Consider the following 25000-nt stretch of genomic DNA (forward strand, 5'->3'; position numbering starts at 1 on the left):
CAACTTCACACAGCCATTGAAGAGGAGTGGACCAACATTCCACAGGCCATAATCAACAACCTGATCAACTCTATGCGAAGGAGATGTGTTGCACTGCGTGAGGCAAATGGTGGTCACACCAGATACTGACTAGTTTCGGACCCCAACCCCCCCCACCCCCCCACCCCCAATACAGTAAAACTGCACATTTTAGAGTGACCTTTTATTGCGGTCAGCCTAAGGCACACCTGTGCAATAATCATGCTGTCTAATCAGCATCTTGATATGCCACGCCTGTGAGGTGGATGAATTATCTCGGCAAAGGAGAAATGCTCACTAACACAGATTTAGACAGATTTGTGAACAACATTTGAGAGAAATAGGCCTTTTGTGTACATAGAAAAAGTCTTAGATCTTTGAGTTCAGCTCATGAAAAATGGGGCAAAAACAAATGTTGCGTTTATAATTTTGTTCAGTGTATTTATCAAAGTCAGTATTTTGTCCAATAGAAATGAAAGCTTGTTTTATTTTCTATTATATTATATTATTCTTCTGTAGCTCAGACTCCGGGGCTCGCTGCAGCTCTCCTGTCGACTCGGAGAACTCCGACACACAGAACCAGGATAAAGACGGTGAGATCAGGTCTCTCTCTGTTTCTTCTGCTCTGATTTACTCTATAAAGAAATGATGTGTAAGAGAGTGTGTGTGTGTGTGTTCCAGTGAGGGGCTCTGCAGCATGTGTCTGGAGTGTGTGTGGAGCGAGGAAAGCTCCTCTGGTGGCGTCGGACAGTAGCTCCAGCGGCTCAGACAGTGAGGATGAGGAGGAGAGGAGCGATAGCACCAGTGACAAGGAGAACACTACAGTCTGTGTAGATACCAAGGCCGAAAAAACATCCTATAACCGGTAAACACACACACACACACACACACTCCATACCAGTGCACACAAACACACCCTGGAAGCCACACCTTTACAGAGTCTCTGTGGAACCTGAAGCCCTTTGATGGTTACTGTATCTGAGTGACCCCTGCCTTTCACCCAATGTGTGCTGTGATAGGCTCCAGCAGATCCCTGTGACCCTAATTAGGAATAAAGCGGGTATAGAGGATGGATGGATAGATGGATGGATGTATCTGAGTGTGTGAGTCCGAGTCGTTATTTAGTGATATGTAATTAAGATTGTTTCTGTTCGTTTCCTCCTGACCGCTTCAGCGATGCGGATGTAAAATCCTCGGGTGTCGAGGCTGAACCTCCTCCGGTGACGGAGCAGAAAGCAGACTGAAGGTGAACGAGTGAGTATTGGTATCACTTCATCATTTACACCTTTCCCACCACAGCCGACAGACGACCTTCATTCCTCTATATCTCTCTTTAGGAAAAACTCCAGCGTTAGGGGTCCAATGAAAACGCTCTCGGAGTCTCCTCCCGGTGTTTGACATCATCACTGCCCCGCCCACAACTACAAAAAACATCCGTTTCCATTGAGCTTGTTAAAGTTCTGATTCAGGTGGTTCTGATGGAAAGAGAGCCGAGTGTCTCAGCTGCTGCACTGAGGCGTAATAATGCAGAATACTGCAGTTATAACAGTACATAAAGAGAAGAACAGCATAAATCTAGTGTTAGCGTGACTTTATCTCGAGGCTACGTGCGCCGGCTCTTTATAACACATTCACACACCAGCCATTAACTCCATGAAGAGTAAAGCAATGCTTGAGTCTCTATAACAGGCTTATGACGCGTCATCACTGCTTCATTAGGGTTTATGTCTACACTTCTGTCAGATCTGCTGTCAGAGTCACACTTCTATTTATTTTGTGAGTTCATGAAGCTTTAAGAGCTGTGAGGAAGAAGTTCTGTAACGGAGAACGAGGATTAGCGAAACGCAGCGGAATTAATCAGTAAAATAATAAAAACTTAAAAAAAATCAAAATCAAACAAGATTCATTTAAGTTAATTATCATTTGTTTCCAAATTTACATTTTCTGTTCTTAAACAAAAGATTAATAACGCTTCATTATCTACATTTTTTTATTTGTTCCAATTATTATTATTTTTATTTATGTTCTATTTTATTTTTTGTATTTTATGATTATTTTTTAATGTGAACACTAACCAGGTCCTGATTATGATTTAATGATTTACTGAATTAATGAATTTTTCCCTTAATCACAAATTACTAGGATTCGTTTTATTTTGTGTTTTTGAGTTCATTTCTTTCTTTTTTCTTCCTTTCTTTTTCTTTTTTTTTTTTTAAATTTAATGGTCCTCAGTTACTTCCTCCACAGAAGATGCTTCAAAATATTAAATATTTTCTAAGACAAATTAATCTGAAAGTAAACTCCGTCCCACAAAAGCACACAATGTTAAAAAAGATTTCTCTGTAAAACACCAGAGTAGAAAAAATTAATGGAAACTCTAATTCTATATTAATGTAGTATGCCAAAACTTTTGCACTGTGCCATATTGGGAGGAAAAAACTGCAAAAATGTAAATGTCGTAGTGAATAATATAGAATTTAACCATGTTAATGAATGTATAAACAAACAGGCAGATAATTAGATAAATGTTAGGATTCTTGATCATTTGTCTGAAAACTCAGAACATTGAGAACCTTTAAAGGTTCCTCTGAAGTTCCTCTGAGAGAACACTTAAAGGTTCTGCGTAGAAATTAGAACTGTTTCATTTGAAGAGCATCAGTCTCCATAACTCGCAGAACTGAATATTTATTCATAAATGAATAAGAACTTCATGAACAGGTATAAGAGTTTATAAAGGTGTATTATCAAAAAGACAATGTAATAACAAATTAAAATCACTGGTAATAGAAATGAAGGTTCTGGGGTTGATGTGTAAAGCCTTCAGGCAATAAATGTTACGCAGCGTTATGAATGTGTTATAAAGACCCCATGTACGTAGCCTTTAAATAAAATGAATGTGCAATAAGGCTTATTGTGTAGAGCTGTTAATTATTCCTGTGTGTGTGTGTGTGTGTGTGTGTGTGTGTGTGTGTGTGTGTGTGTGTCCAAACCTCTGTTTTTCTCAGACAGCTGTGTCATAAGACTGACATAACCACACCATAAGGCATCGTAGAACATGTCCTGCTTTATGTTCAGTGATGTGCTGTTTCTGCTACTGCTTCTGTTCGTAATTTCTAATTCATGCCTTATGAACAGTCACGACAAGCTATGACCACAGAACATGCTTGTCTCTCACTGGCTGGAACGTGTCAAAAAAGGAGAGTGTTATGTGATTGGTTGTAACTTGTTATAACGACTCATGACACAGTTATGACACGGTTATGTCAGGCTTATGAGTGTGTTGTGGATGTTAGCTAGTTTTCTCAGGTATGATGATGATGATGGTGGTGTGTGTGTGTGCGTGCACGCTGTACCCTTAAACACACTTCAGTTACGTGAGGAACGCTGCAGGACTGGACGTGTGGTGAAAACGTGATATTTTCACCTTTTTCATGTCTCACTGTTCACGTTTTCATCAGCTGTTAGAATGAAACGCTGATTAAACATAAACAATAACACTAAATCACTAATGTAACGCGTCAGTGTGAGAGAATTTAGAGGCAATAATTTGAGGTGATATTTCAGTGACTTTGCTTTCACTACTGACACACACACACACACACACACAATGTTGTGTGAGTTTGCACATTTTTCAGCTTCATGTTTCAGTTGTTGCACTTTTAATATTTGATTCTTGAAACCAGAATCCTGATGATGATGATAAAGCTGATGATGATGATGAGGCAGAGGAGCATCATGGTTCATGATGAAGACCTTGATGATAAATGACTATGATGGTGGTGGTGATGATGATGATGATGATGACCATGAGGAGGAGGAGAATGGTAATGATTATGATGAGCATGAGGTGGATGAAGGTTTATGATGATGAATGATTTTGATGGTGAGGAAGAGCACGATGATGATGAATTATTAGAGATGGAGCTGAATGTGTGTGTTATGTACAGACTGAACAGATGAGGGTTGATGTGGATGTGAGCAGGTCAGGTGTTACTGAGTGTTTCTGTTTGTTTGTTTTAAACAAATTTACCAAAAATTTACCCCCAGGTTGAGAGTAGAGCTGATCACCAGGACAGGAATCCAAAACGAACAAAAAAAAACAGCTCTGTGTGTGTGTGGGTGTGTGTGTGTGTGTGGGGGTGGGTGAGCATGTGGTCAGATATAAAACTCCAACAGCAAAGTGATCATTTTCAGGAGCGTGAGCATGAACACGACCCCTCAGGAGTCACTGTCCAGCTTGTCCATCAGCTTCAAATTTTAAATCAGCTTCATAGATTTATTTCCTTTCTTTTTTATGTTTCTGGAAACAGAGCTGTGTACATGTGTTACAAAGCGCTGAAGCCCCTGAGTGGACCTCATTAAGCATGATGTATTGCATTTCAATTCAAACCTGGCCACGCCCACCTGGGGGTCCGATACAGAGACACTGTTTTACACTCTGCATCATGGAGTATTTTTCTTTCTGTCCATAATTGATTGCATTATTATTATTATTATTATGTTAGAAAAAGATGAACATTTAATCCATTTCCTTCTGTCTTTTTTTCCTCGATGCTGTTTGTGATGGTTAGAGCAGACTTTTCCTCGACACTGCCGTCTACTGATCCATTTTGTTGTTGTTTATTTTTCTCTTTTATCCCGTCTTCCAGATCCTGTGCACTTTCGTCTCGGTGTTTATGCAGCTGTTGTTTTCGCGGTGCAGATAATACGGTAGCATACCACTTCCTGTTTGTAAAATCTGTACAAAATCAAACGTAGTAAATATTCTAATGGATTATTAGTGATTGTAGCTGCAGTCATGTATTTTTACGCCGTTCTCTATACAAATAAAAAATAATTATTATATAATGAACCTGTTTATTCCTGTATGTCCAAAGTCATTTTTTTTCAGGTTGTCTTAAAAAGCACTTATTTCTTTTTAACGTCATGTTAATTAAGATCTTCATCATGCTGTGTGTATGAATCAGGGTTATAGTGTACCAGATAGATAGATAGATAGATAGAGTTGGATTCTGTGTGTAAACATGTAAACAAAATGCTGAAGTGTAAATAAATAAAAACACCACCTCCGGTATCCTCTGCTTCAGTCTTGTGCAGTTTTCTGCCTCCAGCTTGTGTGTTTATTATTATTATTATTTTTTTAATTATTATAAACACAATACTGTATTTATTTATTTGGGCTTCATCAAATCAATAAACATTTCGGACGTGTAAAGATTTCTGGTTTTGTTTATTACACACACCACCATGTGCATGAAAGTGAAGTTAAAGTTCAGACGGTGTTTAAATCAACCGCAAGAAAATAATAATAATAATTTTATTCTCCTGAATTTTCAGAAATTGAATTCTTCTTGTATTTCCAGGTGGGCGGGGCTATAAAGACAGTAAGTAACATCATGGATGCTGACGAATCAGATTTAGGGACGCTACTTATTCTTTCTTTCCTCCACTTTTCATCAAGTTGTTTTTTTTTTTTTACATTGCTAAGGAGACGCCGCTGTCAATCGTTATGATATTAGCCACGCCCACACAGCGACATCGTTTAATAACAATTCTACCAAACCAGACTGTCTTTATAACGTTTAGCTGTAACTCAGTTATAGACAAGAGTATAGAACATTTCGAGAACCTTTAAAGAACCTTCATGTAGCAAGAAAGTGGATCTGAAAAGTGGTGTTAAAATCCAGAGAGAATGTTCCTGCAGATGTTCAGAAGAACACAAGTGATAATTCAGAATTTGTAGCACACACTTAACCACTTAATGCAGATGTTCCTAAAAAAATGGGTTCTTTGAGGGTTCTACATCTTAGAAGAACCTTTTCTGATGAAAGCACACTTTGTTCTAGTGTTCTTCGTAGTGCTGCAGGAAATCTTCGGATCATGTTCAAAAAAGTTCTGATCATGTAGCTGTATAGCTGAAGCTGTTTCTAACTCTACAGCCCTTCAGGGTTCTTCAGGGTTCTTCTGCTCATCCTCTGGGGGAACCTGTAACTTTCTCATCAGAAAGGGTTTGAAATAAAAACTTTCTATGTTATTCTAAGCTAAGAAGTCTAAATGATCTGATCTGAACCTTTAAAGAACCCTCAAGGAACTGTTTTTTTTCTAGAATGTACCTCCTCCTTATAGGACTTTTTTTGTACACACTGACCCAATCCACACACACACTCTTAGAAAACAAGGTTCTTCTTGGGTTCTTTAGAAAATTAAGATTTATTAGCCTTCAGCTAAAGATGAACTCTTTCTGATAAAATGTCTTTTATTACAGTTTCCCCAGAGGGACAACCAAACAACCCTTAAAGGTTCTAAATTGTGTATTTACACCAATCAGCCATAACATTATGACCAGTGCCAGGTGCAGTGAATAAGACTGAGTATCTCCTCATCATGGCACCTGTTAGTGGGGGGGATATATTAGGCACCAAGTCAACATTTTGTCCTCAAAGTTGATGTTAGAAGCAGGAAAAATGGACAAGTGTAAGGATTTGAGCGAGTTTGACCAAAAGGACCAAATTGTGATGGCTAGACCACTGGATCAGAGCATCTCCAAAACTGCAGCTCTTGTGGGGTGTTCCCGGTCTGCAGTGGTCAGTATCTATCAAAAGTGGTCCAAGGAAGGAACAGTGGTGAACCGGCGACAGGGTCATGGGCGGTCAAGGCTCAGAGAGAAGGCTGGCCCGTGTGATCCGATCCAACAGACGAGTTACTGTTGCTCAAATTGCTGAAGAAGTTAATGCTGGTTCTGATAGAAAGGGGTCAGAATACACAGTGCAGGACGGGTCAGGGCTGTTCTGGCAGCAAAAGGACTGACCAACACAATATTAGGCAGGTGGTAGATGAAAATCTTTACACGTGCTCTTAGGAGGAAAGGGTTCCTTATGGGTTCTTTGGTTGGATGATGATCCTATTTTTCTACCCGGTGTTCAGAGAAGAACCCTTCAGAAAAACTCTTAACTCTCCAAAGAGCTGGACCTAAAGGAACTAAAACTTTCCTGAAATGGTGTTTTGTGTAATATTAGATCCAGATGTTGAGCTTTTAAGATTTTTCCAGAACAGCAGAATAAGAAGGAAAGAAGGCAGGAGGTGAAAATATCTGACATGCAAACTGCATGGAGAAGGTTCAGAAGAATGATTTACCGAGAGTGTGGAGGAGAACCGAGGAGGATGGCGCCCCTAGAGGAGAGAAGTGACACAGCAGGAGGGAGGGGCTTCTGGGGAAAAAAAGGAAGAGCCATGTGTTGGGTTAGGGGGTGGGTTCGTATGTGTGTGTGTGTGTAAATATTTTCTCAGCACTTGTGGAACCTGTCTGTCTGCTTTGCGTGTGTGTGTGTGTGTGTGTGTGTGTGTGTGTATGAGTGTATGAGAGAGAGACAGACCACAGTCTGGGGTGTAGAGAAAGGCAGAAATCACACAGACGGACAGAAAAACTTTACACGCCTGACGTGGACTGGACGTGGACTAAAATGGAGTGTGTGAGAACATGATTCTGTGAGGAGGTCTGAGACGATCACTACAAGTGTTGGAGAGAGAGAGGGAGGGAGAGAGGGGAAGAGAGAGGGGAAGAAAAGTCGTCTCATGGAGAGGCTCCTCTCTGGCTATGGGGGGATGTCAGAGTTTTATTGGCTCTGGGGACGAGGCCTCACACACTCTGACTGCAGAGAACCACGGAGACATCAACACACTGAAACTGTGAGTGTAAACCTCTACACACACACATTATATAAACACTTTACACACAAACACACACCTTCAGAAAACAGCAAGAATGTGAAGGAAAAAATCTGCCAACATTTAACTGTGTGTGTGTGTGTGTGTGTGTGCGCATGTTTTTATATCCTGGTGAGACTGCATGTGATATCTGACAGTTTTGACCTTGCGGGGACATTTGGCTGGTCCCCATAAAGAAAACTGCTTTTTGTTGTAATTTAATTTTGTAGTTTATTATTTTTTTAATTATTAAAATTAAACCACAAAAAAGCCGAACATTTCTTCAATTTAGCAAAGTGTTAATCATCTGTATTAATGAGTGTCTAAGGAAGGTCCTCATAAGGATAGTAAGACGTGTGTGTGTGTGACAGAGTGTACAGTATGTGTACATGTATGTGTGTGTGTGTGTGTGTGTGTGTGTGTGTGTGACAGAGTGTACAGTATGTGTACATGTATGTGTGTGTGTGTGTGTGTGTGTGACAGAGTGTACAGTATGTGTACGTGTGTGTGTGTGTGTGTGTGTGACAGTGTACAGTATGTGTACATGTATGTGTGTGTGTGTGTGTGACAGAGTGTACAGTATGTGTACATGTGTGTGTGTGTGTGTGTGTGTGACAGAGTGTACAGTATGTGTACATGTGTGTGTGTGTGTGTGTGTTGTACGGCATGCTGCACCTGTTTATGGATAAACACTTCTCAGTGTATTTACAGACTGTGAGTATGACAGGAAGTGAGAAGCTCAAGTGAATAAAAGATTTATAAAATATTGAAGGTTTTCACTCCACAGAGCTGCTGCTGAGTTCTGGACTCTGATTGATGGTCAGTTGATTAATTCTGATTGGTGGTCAGTTGTTGATTAATTCTGATTGGTGGTCAGTTGTTGATTAATTCTGATTGGTGGTCAGTTGTTGATTAATTCTCTCTAGCAGCAGCTCTGACAGTAGAGCAGGTTTATATTAATGCACTTGCCCTGATGCCCCTCATGGTCTCCATAGCAACCGCTCCTTGACAGGTGAAGTTTTCTGTAAGATGTTTTTTTTTTTCATATTTAAGGAGTCTCCAGTGTCAGCACTGTACTGCTGTTTTAGTTATTGTTCCTTTTGAGGAACCTTAAAGGTTCCATGTAGAGCCCCTCAACAGCTTTTATGGTCCCGTTACATTGCTTTATGTTTTATCCTCTTTAGAGTTCTACTCTTTTTATATTCTCAGGTTCTTTGTTCTTTCTTTGGTTGAATCCTTGAAGGTTCTCTGTGGAATCCTACAGCAGTTGCTTTCCATTTCAGGAAGGGTTCTAAGTAGGACCCATTTATATGAAGCAACGTCATCCCATTACGGTTCTTTTGAACTGCAGCTTTTTGTTATAAGAAATCTACGAAAGTTCTAGACTCTTAGACAATTCTTTTTTGGAGAGCAGTTTGTTTCCCTTTCAGTAAGGATTCTAGAACCGATTTAGGAAGCAGTATCGTTCCTTTTTGGTTGTGTGCTAAAGGTTCTAGACTCTGAAAAATGTAGAAAATGTAGAACCTGATAACTGAGTGTTTTTACATCAGAAAAGTCATTCTATAGACACAGAGCACATTTAAGGGGTTCCACGCAGCACCTTCAGGTGGTTCTGTTGGCCGCTTGTGAATCTGTAACAGTTTGTTCTCGGGTCACAAACTTCCTTATCAGATCAACGCATTTTCTCCAAAGTGCTTTCACATGGTTCTGAGGCGTCACTGACGTGCTCACTGCCTTCCTGTATCTGTAAATCTGCACTGTTCTGTGTCTAAATGGTTCTAACAGAACCAGGAGTGACGTGTGGAACTGCTGCTACGCTCCACCTCCGTCACCACCACAACTGCTTCCTCATGTTTGGCCCCGATCCACAGCCCGAATTCCACGGTGTGTGTGTGTGTTCCTGCCATCGCTTTCCAGCTCTGTGTTCAGTCGCAGAACCGTTCGGTGCCTCAGAGACGGACAGGAGAACCATCAGCTCATCTGATTTAGTCACAATGATGTATAAATGATCGCTTGGAGTAACCGTGGTTCTGCCCAGCAGCTACTCTACTACAGCCAAAGCAAACAGAATGCCAGCCTAGTTAAACACTGGCGGAACACGTGCTTTTCTGTTCCACCGTCACTAGAACGGAACATCCAACTTCTGGGAAATTCAGTCCGAGTTCAGATGGGTTGGGTTTCATATTTACACGGAACGTTTTTAAAATCTGTGAGTAATTTATGAAAAAGTTCCATCTAGCACTCAAATCTGATCAGCTTCAGTCTGTTCCTTCATGAGAAACTTGATTGGGTTCTTCTCACAGTTCCTGCAAAGTTCTACACTCTTAAAACTACAGAAGCTTTAACCTCACTTCTTCAGTTGTGCTTCTTAAATATAAGGTTCTTCAGGGGTTCTTTACAGGTTCCCTGGATACTTCTTTGGGTTCCTGGATTTGAAAATAATTTTATTAGGAACCCATCCTGATTAAGATTCCCTGTAATAGAGGTCTACATAGAACCATTAAGGGTTCCAGCAGAAGGACAACTGAGAACCCTTTAAAGTTCTAAATGTTCTAAGAAACCATGAAGATGAATGAATGAATGAATGCAGACAGGGTTGAGGGACGTGGTGCTCTTCTACACTCTCATGAGTTTTTTTGGGTAGTTAATGGCTCTCATTTTTTTTCCTGAAGGGGTTCTATCTGGGACTTTTCTCACAGGAACAAACACCCACTCTGCTGCAGGGTTCTACACAGAACCTTTAAAATTTCTCCAACCCAGTGAACTAATCAAACTTCAAGAACTCAAAACTCAGAGAAGGTTCCAAGTAGAGCCCACAGTAGAGAGCTAGAATCATGAACCATCACAACAAGGATAAACCTTTTATTATAGGATTCTTCAAAGAACTTTAATGGAAAGAGTAGCAACTATTGTATTTATTAAATCTAGAACCATTAAGGGTTCTTAATCTTATCCCTCTGTGAGAACTCTTAAAATCTCTATGTTCTGTGTAGAACTCTATCACAGAGGTGTTCTTGTGCTTTTTAAATATAGGGATCTATATGGGTTCTTTACAGGTTCCCTTGATACTTCTATGGGCTCCTGGATTCTAAAATGATTCGATGATTGTTGCGGTTCTTTAAGGCTTCTGAGGAACCTTAAGGGTTCTAAATCTTTAAATATTATTCATGTTGTGGGTATAAAGGTGTGTGTGTGTGTGTGTGCGCATGCGTGTGGGTGTGTGTGATGAAGCAGAGTTAATGTTTCCTTGCTGAAGCTGATTGTTTTCCTCTAACTGAACAGCAACTTATTTATTAAAGAACAAAACATGAGACTTTTTATCTGTTTCTAGTTACATTCAGTGTTCAGTGAAGTGAGTCACTTCCTGTAGTGTCTGTTCTATCAGCTATAAACACTCATCCCCTCAGCAGTCTCTCTTTTTTCTCTCTCTCTCTCTCTCTTTCTCTCTCTCTATCAGCTATAAACACTCGTCCCCTCAGCAGTCTCTCTTTATTCTCTCTCTATCAGCTATAAACACTCGTCCCCTCAGCAGTCTCTCTTTATTCTCTCTCTCTATCAGCTATAAACACTCGTCCCCTCAGCAGTCTCTCTTTATTCTCTCTCTATCAGCTATAAACACTCGTCCCCTCAGCAGTCTCTCTTTATTCTCTCTCTCTATCAGCTATAAACACTCGTCCCCTCAGCAGTCTCTCTTTATTCTCTCTCTCTATCAGCTATAAACACTCGTCCCCTCAGCAGTCTCTCTTTATTCTCTCTCTATCAGCTATAAACACTCGTCCCCTCAGCAGTCTCTCTTTATTCTCTCTCTCTCTCTTTCTCTCTCTCTATCAGCTATAAACATTCGTCCCCTCAGCAGTCTCTCTTTATTCTCTCTCTTCAGCTATAAACACTCATCCCCTCAGCAGTCTCTCTTTATTCTCTCTCTATCAGCTATAAACACTCATCCCCTCAGCAGTCTCTCTTTATTCTCTCTCTATCAGCTATAAACACTCATCCCCTCAGCAGTCTCTCTTTATTCTCTCTCTATCAGCTATAAACACTCGTCCCCTCAGCAGTCTCTCTTTATTCTCTCTCTATCAGCTATAAACACTCGTCCCCTCAGCAGTCTCTCTTTATTCTCTTAAACATGAGAATAATCTCAGCTGCTCATGTTACTGAGAAACACACAGAAGTGTAAACTCCTCTGTCCTGAAGATGTGGAGAACTTCAAGTTCCAGCTTCACGTCTGACTGATACACAGCACTGACACTGGAGACTCCTTACACACACACACACACACACACAGATACACACACACACACAGATACACACACACACACAGATACACAGCACTGACACTGGAGACTCCTTACACACACACACACACACACACACACACAGATACACAGCACTGACACTGGAGACTCCTTACACACACACACACACACACACACACTGATACACAGCACTGACACTGGAGACTCCTTACACACACACACACACACACACACTCTTCTCCTCACTGAATTTCTGATTCTTTTTTTTTTGTTTCTGTGCATCACGCTCCCTCCACGTCCCAGAGCATGAATGAACTGTAAAGAAACGATAACATATTATGCTAATGTGCTAATTTTACTGCATGCAAAACAGTTAAGTCACACTGCAAACACACACACACACACACACACACTGTGTTACCGTGTATTTACACACTGAGGGAAAGTCCTGATAACGTCGATCCTGACTTCAATGTAAAACCTTGAACTGACCAAACATTCACAGGAAAGAACTGTGTGTGTGTGTGTGTGTGTGTGTGGCCTTGTTCTGACTGATAAACACACACGTCATAGAGTGTATCTGATTCCTGTGTGTGTTCCTTCCTATTTATGCACTGAAGCAATGGAACATTGTTAAATAAAATAAAAGGAAATGTTTATTCAGAATATTTTAGGAATTGTGCGAATTTTTGAAATTATAAATAATATAAAAGAGTTTCGGGAAGATTTACAAGTTCAAATGTTCAGCTCTGAATTTCTGCCTTCATGATAAACAAAGCATGCAGTTGAACCTGACAGCATGTGATGATACAGGAGGAATGTGTTCACACACACACATATACACACACACACACATACACACACACACACATACACACACACACCCCGATATCATGATAATAACAGAACTATCCTGCACATGAGGAGAATGTGAAATATGAACAGTTTGTGTGTGTGTGTGTGTGTGTTGGATATTTACAGAAATTCTAGTAAAATACTGATAAAAAAGAAGCATGGTTACTGTTACCATGGCAACATTTCCTGTTACAGAAGGAGTGTTTAATTCCTCTTACAGTCCAGCAATCTGTTAACTATTACAGCTTGTGTTTATTAAAGAATCAGATGGTACTTTTTATCCATTTAATGTTGGATTCATCAGCTTATGGTTTTTTCTATGCTGCAGTCATGTGACCACTAATCACTCAGAAAAAAGACTAGATTAGCCTAGCAACATGATGCTAAGTCAGGAAGTGCTAGTCAGTTGATCTGATGCTTTTAATTGATGTGACTGTGGAAGCAGGGGCGGACTTAACCAATAAGTGAGGTAAGCAGCCGCTTAGGGCCCCGGGAAATTAGGGGGCCCCAACCAATACCAAGAAGCCCCCATGATTCATGAATAGTGGAACGTTCCTATTGTACTGCACATGCGCAAGATTCCCATACCTGGAATCGCTTAGGGCCCCCAAATCACTAAGTCCGCCCCTGTGTGGCAGATTAGCCTAGCAACATAGTGCTAATTATTTCTTCTTCTTCTTTTCCTTCTTCTTCTTATTATAATAGTCAGGGAGTGCTAGTCAGATAATCTGATGCCTTTAGCTGCTGTAACTCTGAAAGATTCTCAGGTTTGGTGTCCTGTCAGTGTCGCTGATGTTTAGCGATGATGCTCCAGAGAAATGAATGCAGATGTATGAGTCTCCTGCTGATTACATCTTTGTGAAACATTAGCTCTCGAGCGCACACGCAGTAAAACTGCACTGATTTAAGATAAAAAAAAATCCTTAATAGGAACTTGGAAAAAGTTTTAGTTTTACTAAATAAACAGCAGGAATTATTTAAACAAATCATTGTTTATGGTCCATCACCTCCTGGGTTCCATGTGACATTAGTCTTGGTTTATTAAACAGATATTCAGAGTTATTTAGCATCATATCAAACCCCAGGTTCCTGAGATAAAGTTCCAGCTGTAAATATTCATACGTTTCAGCTAAATAATTACATGTCACAGATTACTACTGATATTACTAATGATATACATCATAATGTGTGTGTGTGTGTGTGTGTGACTCAGAAAGAACAATAATGTTCAAAAGGCTCCATGTCTACAAGAGAAAGTGTACCTGCAGGATCACTTCCTGAGAGAGCGCATTTCAGACGTCGACCTGTTCACACTGACCGCTCTACCACACGGCCTTGACCAGAACGAGTGGCTGGCCTTTAATGGTGAGTAAACACACACACATACACCAGTGAGATGACCAATGACTTATCTGTGAAAGAAAATAAAAGCACACACATTTATATATGTGCATGTACTCTGTGTGTGTGTGTTTATTTCAGCTATCTCATTTTTTAAGAATATTAATCTCATCTCGAGCGCTTTATCTGAATTCTGCACCTCGACCAGCTGCCCAACAGCTAAAGGGCCAGGAAACAGGTGAGGACTAACACACACACACACACGTACACACACACTTACACATACACACACACACACACACACGTACACACACACTTACACATACACACACACACACACATACACACACACACATAAAGTGATATATATGTGTGTTTTACCCCTTTGTGGTGTGTGTGTGTGTGTGTGTGTGTGTGTATGTATGTGTGTGTGTGTAGGGTGTATGAATGGATGGATGAACATGGGAAGAAGTTGAAGTGTTCAGCTCCTCTATATACAGATTATGCCATGTCCTACATCCAGGACCTGCTCACAGATGAGAACGTCTTTCCCACCAGGGCAGGTAACACACACACACACACACACACACACACAGTCAGTAATCATTTTGTAAAGGTTTCAGATTATTTGCATGCTTGTAAGAGGATTTCTGTTATGTAAATGTTGTTGGTTAAAATAGAAAGTGTGTGTGTGTGTGTGTGCATGTGCATGCAGGTGTAACATTCCCAAATGGATTCATGTTCCTGGTCCAGAAGGTGTTCCTGCTGCTGTTCCGGACTCTGTCTCATCTGTACAGCGCTCACTACCGAGACGCCGTGGCTGTGGACATCCACCCACACCTCAACACACTCCTCACACACTTCATCACCTTCAGCCACACCTTCAGACTGCTGGAGGCTTCCGAGACTGCTCCGCTTGATGACATCATCAACGCTCTCACACATTAACCCCTACACACACATTCACATACACACACACACAGAGTGATATTGTGTGTACCGCTGACTGAATCAAAAGTTTCCCTGTGGATGATTTTTGTAGTTTGTGTTTAAACACGCGTTAACACACACACACACACACACACACACACACTGACTGAGGGCGGAAAAAACAGGACTGAGTGTGACTGTGTGTGTAAGGTGCAGATCAGCCTCTGATCTTTACTCTAAGGCACATGGTAAATATTAAAGGACTACACACACACACACACACAGACTCTAAATCTGCTTAGATGTGATATCTGGTCTGACTGGTTTAAAAGGGAATAAGATCCGTTTACACACACACACACACACACACACACACACACACTACCTTTATCCTTTATAATGCACAACATATTTATATCCTATGAACCCCTTTGTGTGTGTGTGTGTGTGTTGATATAAAAATTGAGCCAAAGCTTCATTTTTTTTCCTTTAATTTGCATTTATTGAAGGAGAAAATGTGTAAATATTCTTTTTTACTCTTTTTTTAATAGCTTCGTCCACCTTTACTGTATCTGGCTGTTCAGTTTACATTTTACCTTCTAACACAGGATCTTCAGCATTTATTGGATTGTTTCTCCTGAAACTGAAGTGAAAACCTCAGCAGAATTACGCTCTTTGTGGGAGAAAGCTTTAAGCTCCGCCCACTTCATGATCTCATCATGCTGTAATGTTATTCCATATATCCTGAAACATTTTTCTTACAGACACAGTCACACACACACACACACATATATATATATATACACACGTCATTCTCAGAACATGGTGATAAACTGATTAATCGAGACACATTGACAGATCTTTCCCGAAGCTCCACAGGTCAGACTGTACTGCGTAATTCTACTTTCCTCAGCAGTAAAAAATTGTTTCTTTATTTTTGTATAATTCTTTGAAATATTTTCAACTTTAAACCTGAAAGTGCTGGAAAATATCATGCTTTAGAAAAAACACACAGTAATTTAACTGTCAGTGAAATCCAGCAAATATTTACCTAACCAGAGTGAAAGACATTTTTATTAATATAAATAAAAACATTAAAAAAGAACTCTTGTCCCTGAATTTCATGTCTTTGGTGTTAACAGTGTGATTAGTGACAGTGTGTTTAGTGAGGTGTGATTAGTGACGGTGTGTTTAGTGAGGTGTGATTAGTGACAGTGTGTTTAGTGAGGTGTGATTAGTGACAGTGTGTTTAGTGAGGTGTGATTAGTGACAGTGTGTTTAGTGAGGTGTGATTAGTGACGGTGTGTTTAGTGAGGTGTGATTAGTGACGGTGTGTTTAGTGAGGTGTGATTAGTGACAGTGTGTTTAGTGAGGTGTGATTAGTGACAGTGTGTTTAGTGAGGTGTGATTAGTGACAGTGTGTTTAGTGAGGTGTGATTAGTGACGGTGTGTTTAGTGAGGTGTGATTAGTGACAGTGTGTTTAGTGAGGTGTGATTAGTGACAGTGTGTTTAGTGAGGTGTGATTAGTGACAGTGTGTTTAGTGAGGTGTGATTAGTGATGGTGTGATTAGTGACAGTGTGTTTAGTGAGGTGTGATTAATGACAGTGTGTTTAGTGATGGTGTGATTAGTGACAGTGTTTAGTGAGGTGTGATTAGTGACAGTGTGTTTAGTGAGGTGTGATTAGTGACAGTGTGTTTAGTGAGGTGTGATTAGTGATGGTGTGATTAGTGACAGTGTGTTTAGTGAGGTGTGATTAGTGACAGTGTGTTTAGTGAGGTGTGATTAGTGATGGTGTGATTAGTGACAGTGTGTTTAGTGAGGTGTGATTAGTGACAGTGTGTTTAGTGAGGTGTGATTAGTGATGGTGTGATTAGTGACAGTGTGTTTAGTGAGGTGTGATTAGTGACAGTGTGTTTAGTGAGGTGTGATTAGTGACAGTGTGTTTAGTGAGGTGTGATTAGTGATGGTGTGATTAGTGACAGTGTGTTTAGTGAGGTGTGATTAGTGACAGTGTGTTTAGTGAGGTGTGATTAGTGACAGTGTGTTTAGTGAGGTGTGATTAGTGACAGTGTGTTTAGTGAGGTGTGATTAGTGATGGTGTGATTAGTGACAGTGTGTTTAGTGATGGTGTGATTAGTGACAGTGTGTTTAGTGAGGTGTGATTAGTGACAGTGTGTTTAGTGAGGTGTGATTAGTGACAGTGTGTTTAGTGAGGTGTGATTAGTGACAGTGTGTTTAGTGAGGTGTGATTAGTGACGGTGTGTTTAGTGAGGTGTGATTAGTGACGGTGTGTTTAGTGAGGTGTGATTAGTGACAGTGTGTTTAGTGAGGTGTGATTAGTGACGGTGTGTTTAGTGAGGTGTGATTAGTGACAGTGTGTTTAGTGAGGTGTGATTAGTGACGGTGTGTTTAGTGAGGTGTGATTAGTGACAGTGTGTTTAGTGAGGTGTGATTAGTGATGGTGTGATTAGTGACAGTGTGTTTAGTGAGGTGTGATTAGTGACAGTGTGTTTAGTGAGGTGTGATTAGTGATGGTGTGATTAGTGACAGTGTGTTTAGTGAGGTGTGATTAATGACAGTGTGTTTAGTGATGGTGTGATTAGTGACAGTGTTTAGTGAGGTGTGATTAGTGACAGTGTGTTTAGTGAGGTGTGATTAGTGACAGTGTGTTTAGTGAGGTGTGATTAGTGATGGTGTGATTAGTGACAGTGTGTTTAGTGAGGTGTGATTAGTGACAGTGTGTTTAGTGAGGTGTGATTAGTGATGGTGTGATTAGTGACAGTGTGTTTAGTGAGGTGTGATTAGTGACAGTGTGTTTAGTGAGGTGTGATTAGTGACAGTGTGTTTAGTGAGGTGTGATTAGTGACAGTGTGTTTAGTGAGGTGTGATTAGTGACAGTGTGTTTAGTGAGGTGTGATTAGTGACAGTGTGTTTAGTGAGGTGTGATTAGTGACAGTGTGTTTAGTGAGGTGTGATTAGTGACAGTGTGTTTAGTGAGGTGTGATTAGTGACGGTGTGTTTAGTGAGGTGTGATTAGTGACAGTGTGTTTAGTGAGGTGTGATTAGTGACAGTGTGTTTAGTGAGTGATTAGTGGGGTAGTGACAGTGTGTTTAGTGAGGTGGTGTGTTAGTGACAGTGTGTTTAGTGAGGTGTGATTAGTGACAGTGTGTTTAGTGAGGTGTGATTAGTGACGGTGTGTTTAGTGAGGTGTGATTAGTGACGGTGTGTTTAGTGAGGTGTGATTAGTGACGGTGTGTTTAGTGAGGTGTGATTAGTGACGGTGTGTTTAGTGAGGTGTGATTAGTGACAGTGTGTTTAGTGAGGTGTGATTAGTGACAGTGTGTTTAGTGAGGTGTGATTAGTGATGGTGTGATTAGTGACAGTGTGTTTAGTGAGGTGTGATTAATGACAGTGTGTTTAGTGAGGTGTGATTAGTGACAGTGTGTTTAGTGATGGTGTGATTAGTGACAGTGTGTTTAGTGAGGTGTGATTAGTGACAGTGTGTTTAGTGAGGTGTGATTAGTGATGGTGTGATTAGTGACAGTGTGTTTAGTGAGGTGTGATTAGTGACAGTGTGTTTAGTGAGGTGTGATTAGTGACAGTGTGTTTAGTGAGGTGTGATTAGTGACGGTGTGATTAGTGACAGTGTGTTTAGTGAGGTGTGATTAGTGACAGTGTGTTTAGTGAGGTGTGATTAGTGACAGTGTGTTTAGTGAGGTGTGATTAGTGACAGTGTGTTTAGTGAGGTGTGATTAGTGAGGTTTGATTAGTGACAGTGTGTTTAGTGAGGTGTGATTAGTGACAGTGTGTTTAGTGAGGTGTGATTAGTGACAGTGTGTTTAGTGAGGTGTGATTAGTGATGGTGTGATTAGTGACAGTGTGTTTAGTGAGGTGTGATTAGTGACAGTGTGTTTAGTGAGGTGTGATTAGTGACAGTGTGTTTAGTGAGGTGTGATTAGTGATGGTGTGATTAGTGACAGTGTGTTTAGTGAGGTGTGATTAGTGACAGTGTGTTTAGTGAGGTGTGATTAGTGACAGTGTGTTTAGTGAGGTGTGATTAGTGACGGTGTGTTTAGTGAGGTGTGATTAGTGACGGTGTGTTTAGTGAGGTGTGATTAGTGACAGTGTGTTTAGTGAGGTGTGATTAGTGACAGTGTGTTTAGTGAGGTGTGATTAGTGACAGTGTGTTTAGTGAGGTGTGATTAGTGACAGTGTGTTTAGTGAGGTGTGATTAGTGACAGTGTGTTTAGTGAGGTGTGTTTAGTGAGGTGTGATTAGTGACAGTGTGTTTAGTGATGGTGTGATTAGTGACACTGTTTAGTGAGGTGTGATTAGTGACAGTGTGTTTAGTGAGGTGTGATTAGTGACAGTGTGTTTAGTGAGGTGTGATTAGTGATGGTGTGATTAGTGACAGTGTGTTTAGTGAGGTGTGATTAGTGACAGTGTGTTTAGTGAGGTGTGATTAGTGACAGTGTGTTTAGTGAGGTGTGATTAGTGATGGTGTGATTAGTGACAGTGTGTTTAGTGAGGTGTGATTAGTGACAGTGTGTTTAGTGAGGTGTGATTAGTGACAGTGTGTTTAGTGAGGTGTGATTAGTGATGGTGTGATTAGTGACAGTGTGTTTAGTGAGGTGTGATTAGTGACAGTGTGTTTAGTGAGGTGTGATTAGTGACAGTGTGTTTAGTGAGGTGTGATTAGTGACGGTGTGATTAGTGACAGTGTGTTTAGTGAGGTGTGATTAGTGACAGTGTGTTTAGTGAGGTGTGATTAGTGACAGTGTGTTTAGTGAGGTGTGATTAGTGATGGTGTGTTTAGTGAGGTGTGATTAGTGATGGTGTGATTAGTGACAGTGTGTTTAGTGAGGTGTGATTAGTGACAGTGTGTTTAGTGAGGTGTGATTAGTGACAGTGTGTTTAGTGAGGTGTGATTAGTGACAGTGTGTTTAGTGACAGTGTGATTAGTGATGGTGTGATTAGTGATGGTGTGATTAGTGTCGGTGTGATTAGTGTCGGTGTGATTATTGACAGTGTGATTAGTGTTGGTGTGAATAGTATTGGTGTGATTAGTTAGGTGTGATTAGTGAGGTGTGATTAGTGTCAGTGTGATTTCTGACTGATTAATTAGTTAGGTGTGATTAATGACAGTGTGATGAGTGATGGTGTGATGAGTGAGGTGTGATTAGTGACTGTGATTAGTGACAGTGTGATTAGTGAGGTGTGATTATTGACAGTGTCATTAGTTTCAGTGTGATTAGTTAGGTGTGATTAGTGTCAGTGTGATTTCTGACTGATTAATTAGGTGTGATTAGTGACAGTGTGATTAATGAGTGTGATGAGTGAGGTGTGATTAGTGACTGTGTGATTAGTGATTGTGTGATTAGTGACTGTGTGATTAGTGTTGGTGTGATTTGTGACAGTGTGTTTAGTGAGGTGTGATCAGTGAGGTGTGATTTGTGACAATGTGATAAGTGACAGTGTGATTAGTGATAGTGTGATTAGTGATGTGATTTATGATAGTGTGATTAGTGACGGTGTGATTAGTGTCGGTGTGGTTTATGACGGTGTGATTAGTGATGGTGTAATTAGTGGTGTGATTAGTGACTGTGATTAGTGAAGTGTGATTAATGTCAGTGTGATTAGTTAGAGTTTGATGAGTGAGGTGTGATTAGTGACAGTGTGTTTAGTGACAGTGTGATTAGTGATGGTGTGATTAGTGATGGTGTGATTAGTGTCGGTGTGATTATTGACAGTGTGATTAGTGAGGTGTGATTAGTGTCAGTGTGATTTCTGACTGATTAATTAGTTAGGTGTGATTAATGACAGTGTGATGAGTGATGGTGTGATGAGTGAGGTGTGATTAGTGACTGTGATTAGTGACAGTGTGATTAGTGAGGTGTGATTATTGACAGTGTCATTAGTTTCAGTGTGATTAATTAGGTGTGATTAGTGACAGTGTGATTAATGAGTGTGATGATTGAGGTGTGATTAGTGACTGTGTGATTAGTGATTGTGTGATTAGTGACTGTGTGATTAGTGTTGGTGTGATTTGTGACAGTGTGTTTAGTGAGGTGTGATCAGTGAGGTGTGATTTGTGACAATGTGATAAGTGACAGTGTGATTAGTGATAGTGTGATTAGTGATGTTGTGATTTATGATAGTGTGATAAGTGACGGTGTGATTAGTGTCGGTGTGGTTTATGACGGTGTGATTAGTGATGGTGTAATTAGTGGTGTGATTAGTGACTGTGATTAGTGAAGTGTGATTAATGTCAGTGTGATTAGTTAGAGTTTGATGAGTGAAGTGTGATTAGTGACTGTGATTAGTGACAGTGTGATTAGTGATGGTGTGATTTGTGATGGTGTGATTAGTGACTGTGTAATTAGTGAGGTATGATTAGTGACAGTGTGATTAGTAAGGTGTGTTTATTGACAGTGTGATTAGTGATGTGTGATTAGTGTTGGTGTAAATAGTGTCAGTGTGATTAGTGACTGTGATTAGTTAGGTGTGATTAGTGAGGTGTGATTATTGGCGGTGTGATTTATGACAGTGTGATTAGTGACGGTGTGATTAGTGATGTTGTGATAAATGAGGTGTGATTAGTTACAGTGTGATGAGTGAGGTGTGATTAGTGACAGTGTGATTAGTGAGGTGTGATTAGTGAGGTGTGATTAGTGATGGTGTGATTAGTTACAGTGTGATGAGTGAGGTGTGATTAGTGACAGTGTGATTAGTTACAGTGTGATTAGTGAGGTGTGATTAATGACAGTGTGATTAGTTACAGTGTGATTAGTGAGGTGTGATTAGTGAGGTGTGATTAGTGAGGTGTGATTAGTGATGGTGTGATTTGTGACAGTGTGATTAGTGAGGTGTGATTTATGATGGTGTGATTAGTGACTGTGTAATTAGTGAGGTATGATTAGTGACAGTGTGATTAGTGATGCTGTGATTAGTGAGGTGTGATTATTGACAGTGTGATTAGTGAGGTGTGATTAGTGTTGGTGTGAATAGTGTCGGTGTGATTAGTGACAGTGTGAATAGTGACGGTGTGATTAGTGACGGTGTGATTAGTGACAGTGTTATTAGTGAGGTGTGATTTGTTACAGTTTGATTATTGACGGAGTGATTAGTCCCAGTGTGATTAGTCACAGTGTGATTAGTTAGGTGTGATTAGTGACTGTGTGATTAGTGACAGTGTGATTAGTTAAGTGTGATTAGTGACTGTGTGCTTAGTGAGGTGTGACTAGTGACACTGTGATTAGTGTCAGTGTGATTAATTAGGTGTGATTAATTAGGTGTAATTAGTGATGGTGTGATTTGTGACAGTGTGATTAGTTAGGTGTGATTAGTTACAGTGTGATTAGTGATGCTGTGATTAGTGACAGTGTGATAAGTGATGGTGTGTTTAGTGACTGTGAGATGTGACAGTGTGATTAGTTATGTGTGATGAGTGATGTGTGATTATTGACGGTGTGATTAGTGACTGTGATTAGTGACAGTGTGATTAGTGAGGTGTGATTAGTAAGGTGTGATTTGTGACAGTTTGATTATTGACAGAGTGATTAGTCCCAGTGTGATTAGTGAGGTGTGATTAGTGACTGTGTAATTAATGATGGTGTAATTAGTGACTGTGTGATTAGTGACAGTGTGATTTGTGACAGTGTGATTAGTGAGGTCTGATTAGTGACACTGTGATTAGTGATAGTGTGATTAATTAGGTGTAATTAGTGATGGTGTGATTTGTGACAGTGTGATTAGTGAGGTGTGATTTGTGACGGTGTGATTAGTGACTGTGTGATTAGTTACAGTGTGATTAGTGATGGTGTAATTAGTGATGGTGTGATTAGTGACAGTGTGATTTGTGACAGTGTGATTAGTTAGGTGTGATTAGTGACTGTGTAATTAGTGACTGTGTGATTAGTTAGGGGTGATGAGTGAGGTGTGTTTAATGAGGTGTGATTAGTGACGGTGTGATTAGTTAGGTGTGATTAGTGATGGTGTGTTTAGTGAGGTGTGATTATTGATGGTGTGATTAGTGACGGTGTGATTAGTGATGGTGTGATTTGTGACAGTGTGTTTAGTGAGGTGTGATTATTGATGGTGTGATTAGTGACGGTGTGATTAGTGATGGTCTGATTAGTGACAGTGTGTTTAGTGAGGTGTGATTATTGATGGTGTGATTAGTGACGGTGTGATTAGTGATGGTCTGATTAGTGAGGTGTGATTAATGAGAGTGTGATTAGTGATGGTGTGATTAGTGAAAGTGTGTTTAGTGAGATGTGATTATTGATGGTGTGATTAGTGTCTGTGTGATTAGTGAGGTGTGAAGTAAAGAATTCCACTCAAAAATATACTTTAGATATGTAGTTTAAAAAAAAGATTCCCTTGTTCAATTGTAATACCTATTCTAATGTCAACGAAAAAAAAATAAATGAAAATAAAAATAAAAAATAAAAGGTTTTGTGATTAAGGTTTGAGAAATCATTAAACTCTTCCAGATTTCTGTCAAAGCCCTTTTTGTCCAACAGGGGGTACTGTTGTGTATGACAGACCAGTCTCATTAAACCTCTATCTCATGTCACTTTGAATCCATTCTCTCATTTTTTAAATAGATTTTTTTACCCTGTGTTTTCCTTTATTCATCTCTCATGTACTGTATAATTCAATTCAATTCAATTCAGTTTATTTTGTATAGCACCTTTTACAATGAACATTGTCTCAAAGCAGCTTTACAAAAGAAGAGAAACGGACAAAGGGGAGGGGAAAATGAAAATAAAAAATAATTAAATAACTAGAAATAAAAATAAATGATTAAATTAAATTATTAAACTATTTTATCCCTAATTTTTTTATCCCTAATGAGAAGCCTGTGGTGATGGTGGCAAGGAAAAACTCCCTGGGATGGAATAAGGAAGAAACCTTGAGAGGAACCAGGCTCAGAAGGGAACCCATCCTCATTTGGGTGACACTAAAGAGTAAATAATGTAACTGTAGCTGATTAATGTCCTTTCTACAACAGAAATCAATGACCCATGAGGAACGATTAGGTCAGTGTAGTTTCTAAGGTCATTATAAACACTAATACTTTGCTGTCATAAGCTGACAGATAGAATGGCAGATCTGCTCCTTTACCTAAGAAAACTATATATTAAAAGCTTAACTAAACAAATGTGTCTTCAGCCTAGACTTAAACATTGAGACTGTGTCTGAATCACGAACACTAATTGGAACAAACACTATAAAATCCTGAACAGTTAATCTTTATCTGTGCCAGGTCCAGGTCCAGGTCCCGGTCAGTGCCCGGCTGAAATGAATCAGCGAAAGTCAGCTTTGTGTAACAGCACTGTAATAAAATTAATGACTCTCTGATGGGCCTTTAATGGATTTTTGATGAGTGTGTAGTAATAACTTCACACCTAGAGGACTATCAAGTGTGAGCCATCAGCTGTGCAGAAACATTACACACTCACATTTACAGTAAACGCAATGTTAATGCTATAAACCACACACACACACACACACACGGCTGATGTCCTCTATCACCTTTTTAAGCATTTGATCTTATTCCAGACAAACAAATAGAAACTGGGCACAAAAGTTCAAGGTCAAAACGCTCACAGACACACGTACACTCAGCTCATTCACTTATAACACACACAAACACACACACACACACACATCTGCATCATCACAAAACATCACTAAATCAGGATTGAGGAAACAATAAACAGTGTCAGAGATGCACGCTATATAAACACCCTCTACTCACATAGCAGACGGGTCTGGGCCAGATCTGGCATTAAGCCGGCACTGCTGGCTGAGTTCTGGCATAGCAAGTGGTATGTCAACCAGATGTGGACCAGGTCTGGCAGTGATGGCACTGTTTATATGATGG

General features: G+C 40.0%; 3 protein-coding genes across 3 annotated transcripts in view; all 3 read left to right on the top strand.

The window, feature by feature from the left end:
* The window catches only part of ppp6r2b (protein phosphatase 6, regulatory subunit 2b), a 32055-nt gene extending 26972 nt beyond the window's left edge, over positions 1 to 5083 (top strand). Inside the window, exons 21-24 of the mRNA XM_058387290.1 lie at positions 538 to 611; positions 700 to 883; positions 1193 to 1272; positions 1356 to 5083. Of these exons, the coding sequence (XP_058243273.1) occupies positions 538 to 611; positions 700 to 883; positions 1193 to 1262 (328 nt within the window). The 3' untranslated portion in view covers positions 1263 to 1272; positions 1356 to 5083. The remainder of the gene's footprint in view (positions 1 to 537; positions 612 to 699; positions 884 to 1192; positions 1273 to 1355) is intronic.
* Positions 5084 to 7292: 2209 nt separating this feature from the next.
* On the top strand, positions 7293 to 16196 carry LOC131351755 (MOB kinase activator 2). The gene is made up of 5 exons (XM_058387291.1): positions 7293 to 7704; positions 14047 to 14198; positions 14316 to 14412; positions 14613 to 14737; positions 14890 to 16196. Exons 1-5 carry the CDS (start codon positions 7613 to 7615, stop codon positions 15120 to 15122), a joined length of 699 nt encoding a protein of 232 aa, XP_058243274.1. The 5' UTR covers positions 7293 to 7612; the 3' UTR covers positions 15123 to 16196.
* An 8726-nt stretch (positions 16197 to 24922) lies between these two features.
* adm2b (adrenomedullin 2b) overlaps positions 24923 to 25000 on the top strand; it is an 11967-nt gene continuing 11889 nt past the window's right edge. Inside the window, exon 1 of the mRNA XM_058387784.1 lies at positions 24923 to 25000. This exon is cut by the window's right edge and continues 215 nt beyond it. The gene's annotated coding sequence lies outside the window, so the exon portion shown is untranslated.

This window comes from Hemibagrus wyckioides, linkage group LG04 (genome assembly GCF_019097595.1).
Source record: "Hemibagrus wyckioides isolate EC202008001 linkage group LG04, SWU_Hwy_1.0, whole genome shotgun sequence".
NCBI classification, from domain to species: Eukaryota; Metazoa; Chordata; class Actinopteri; order Siluriformes; family Bagridae; genus Hemibagrus; species Hemibagrus wyckioides.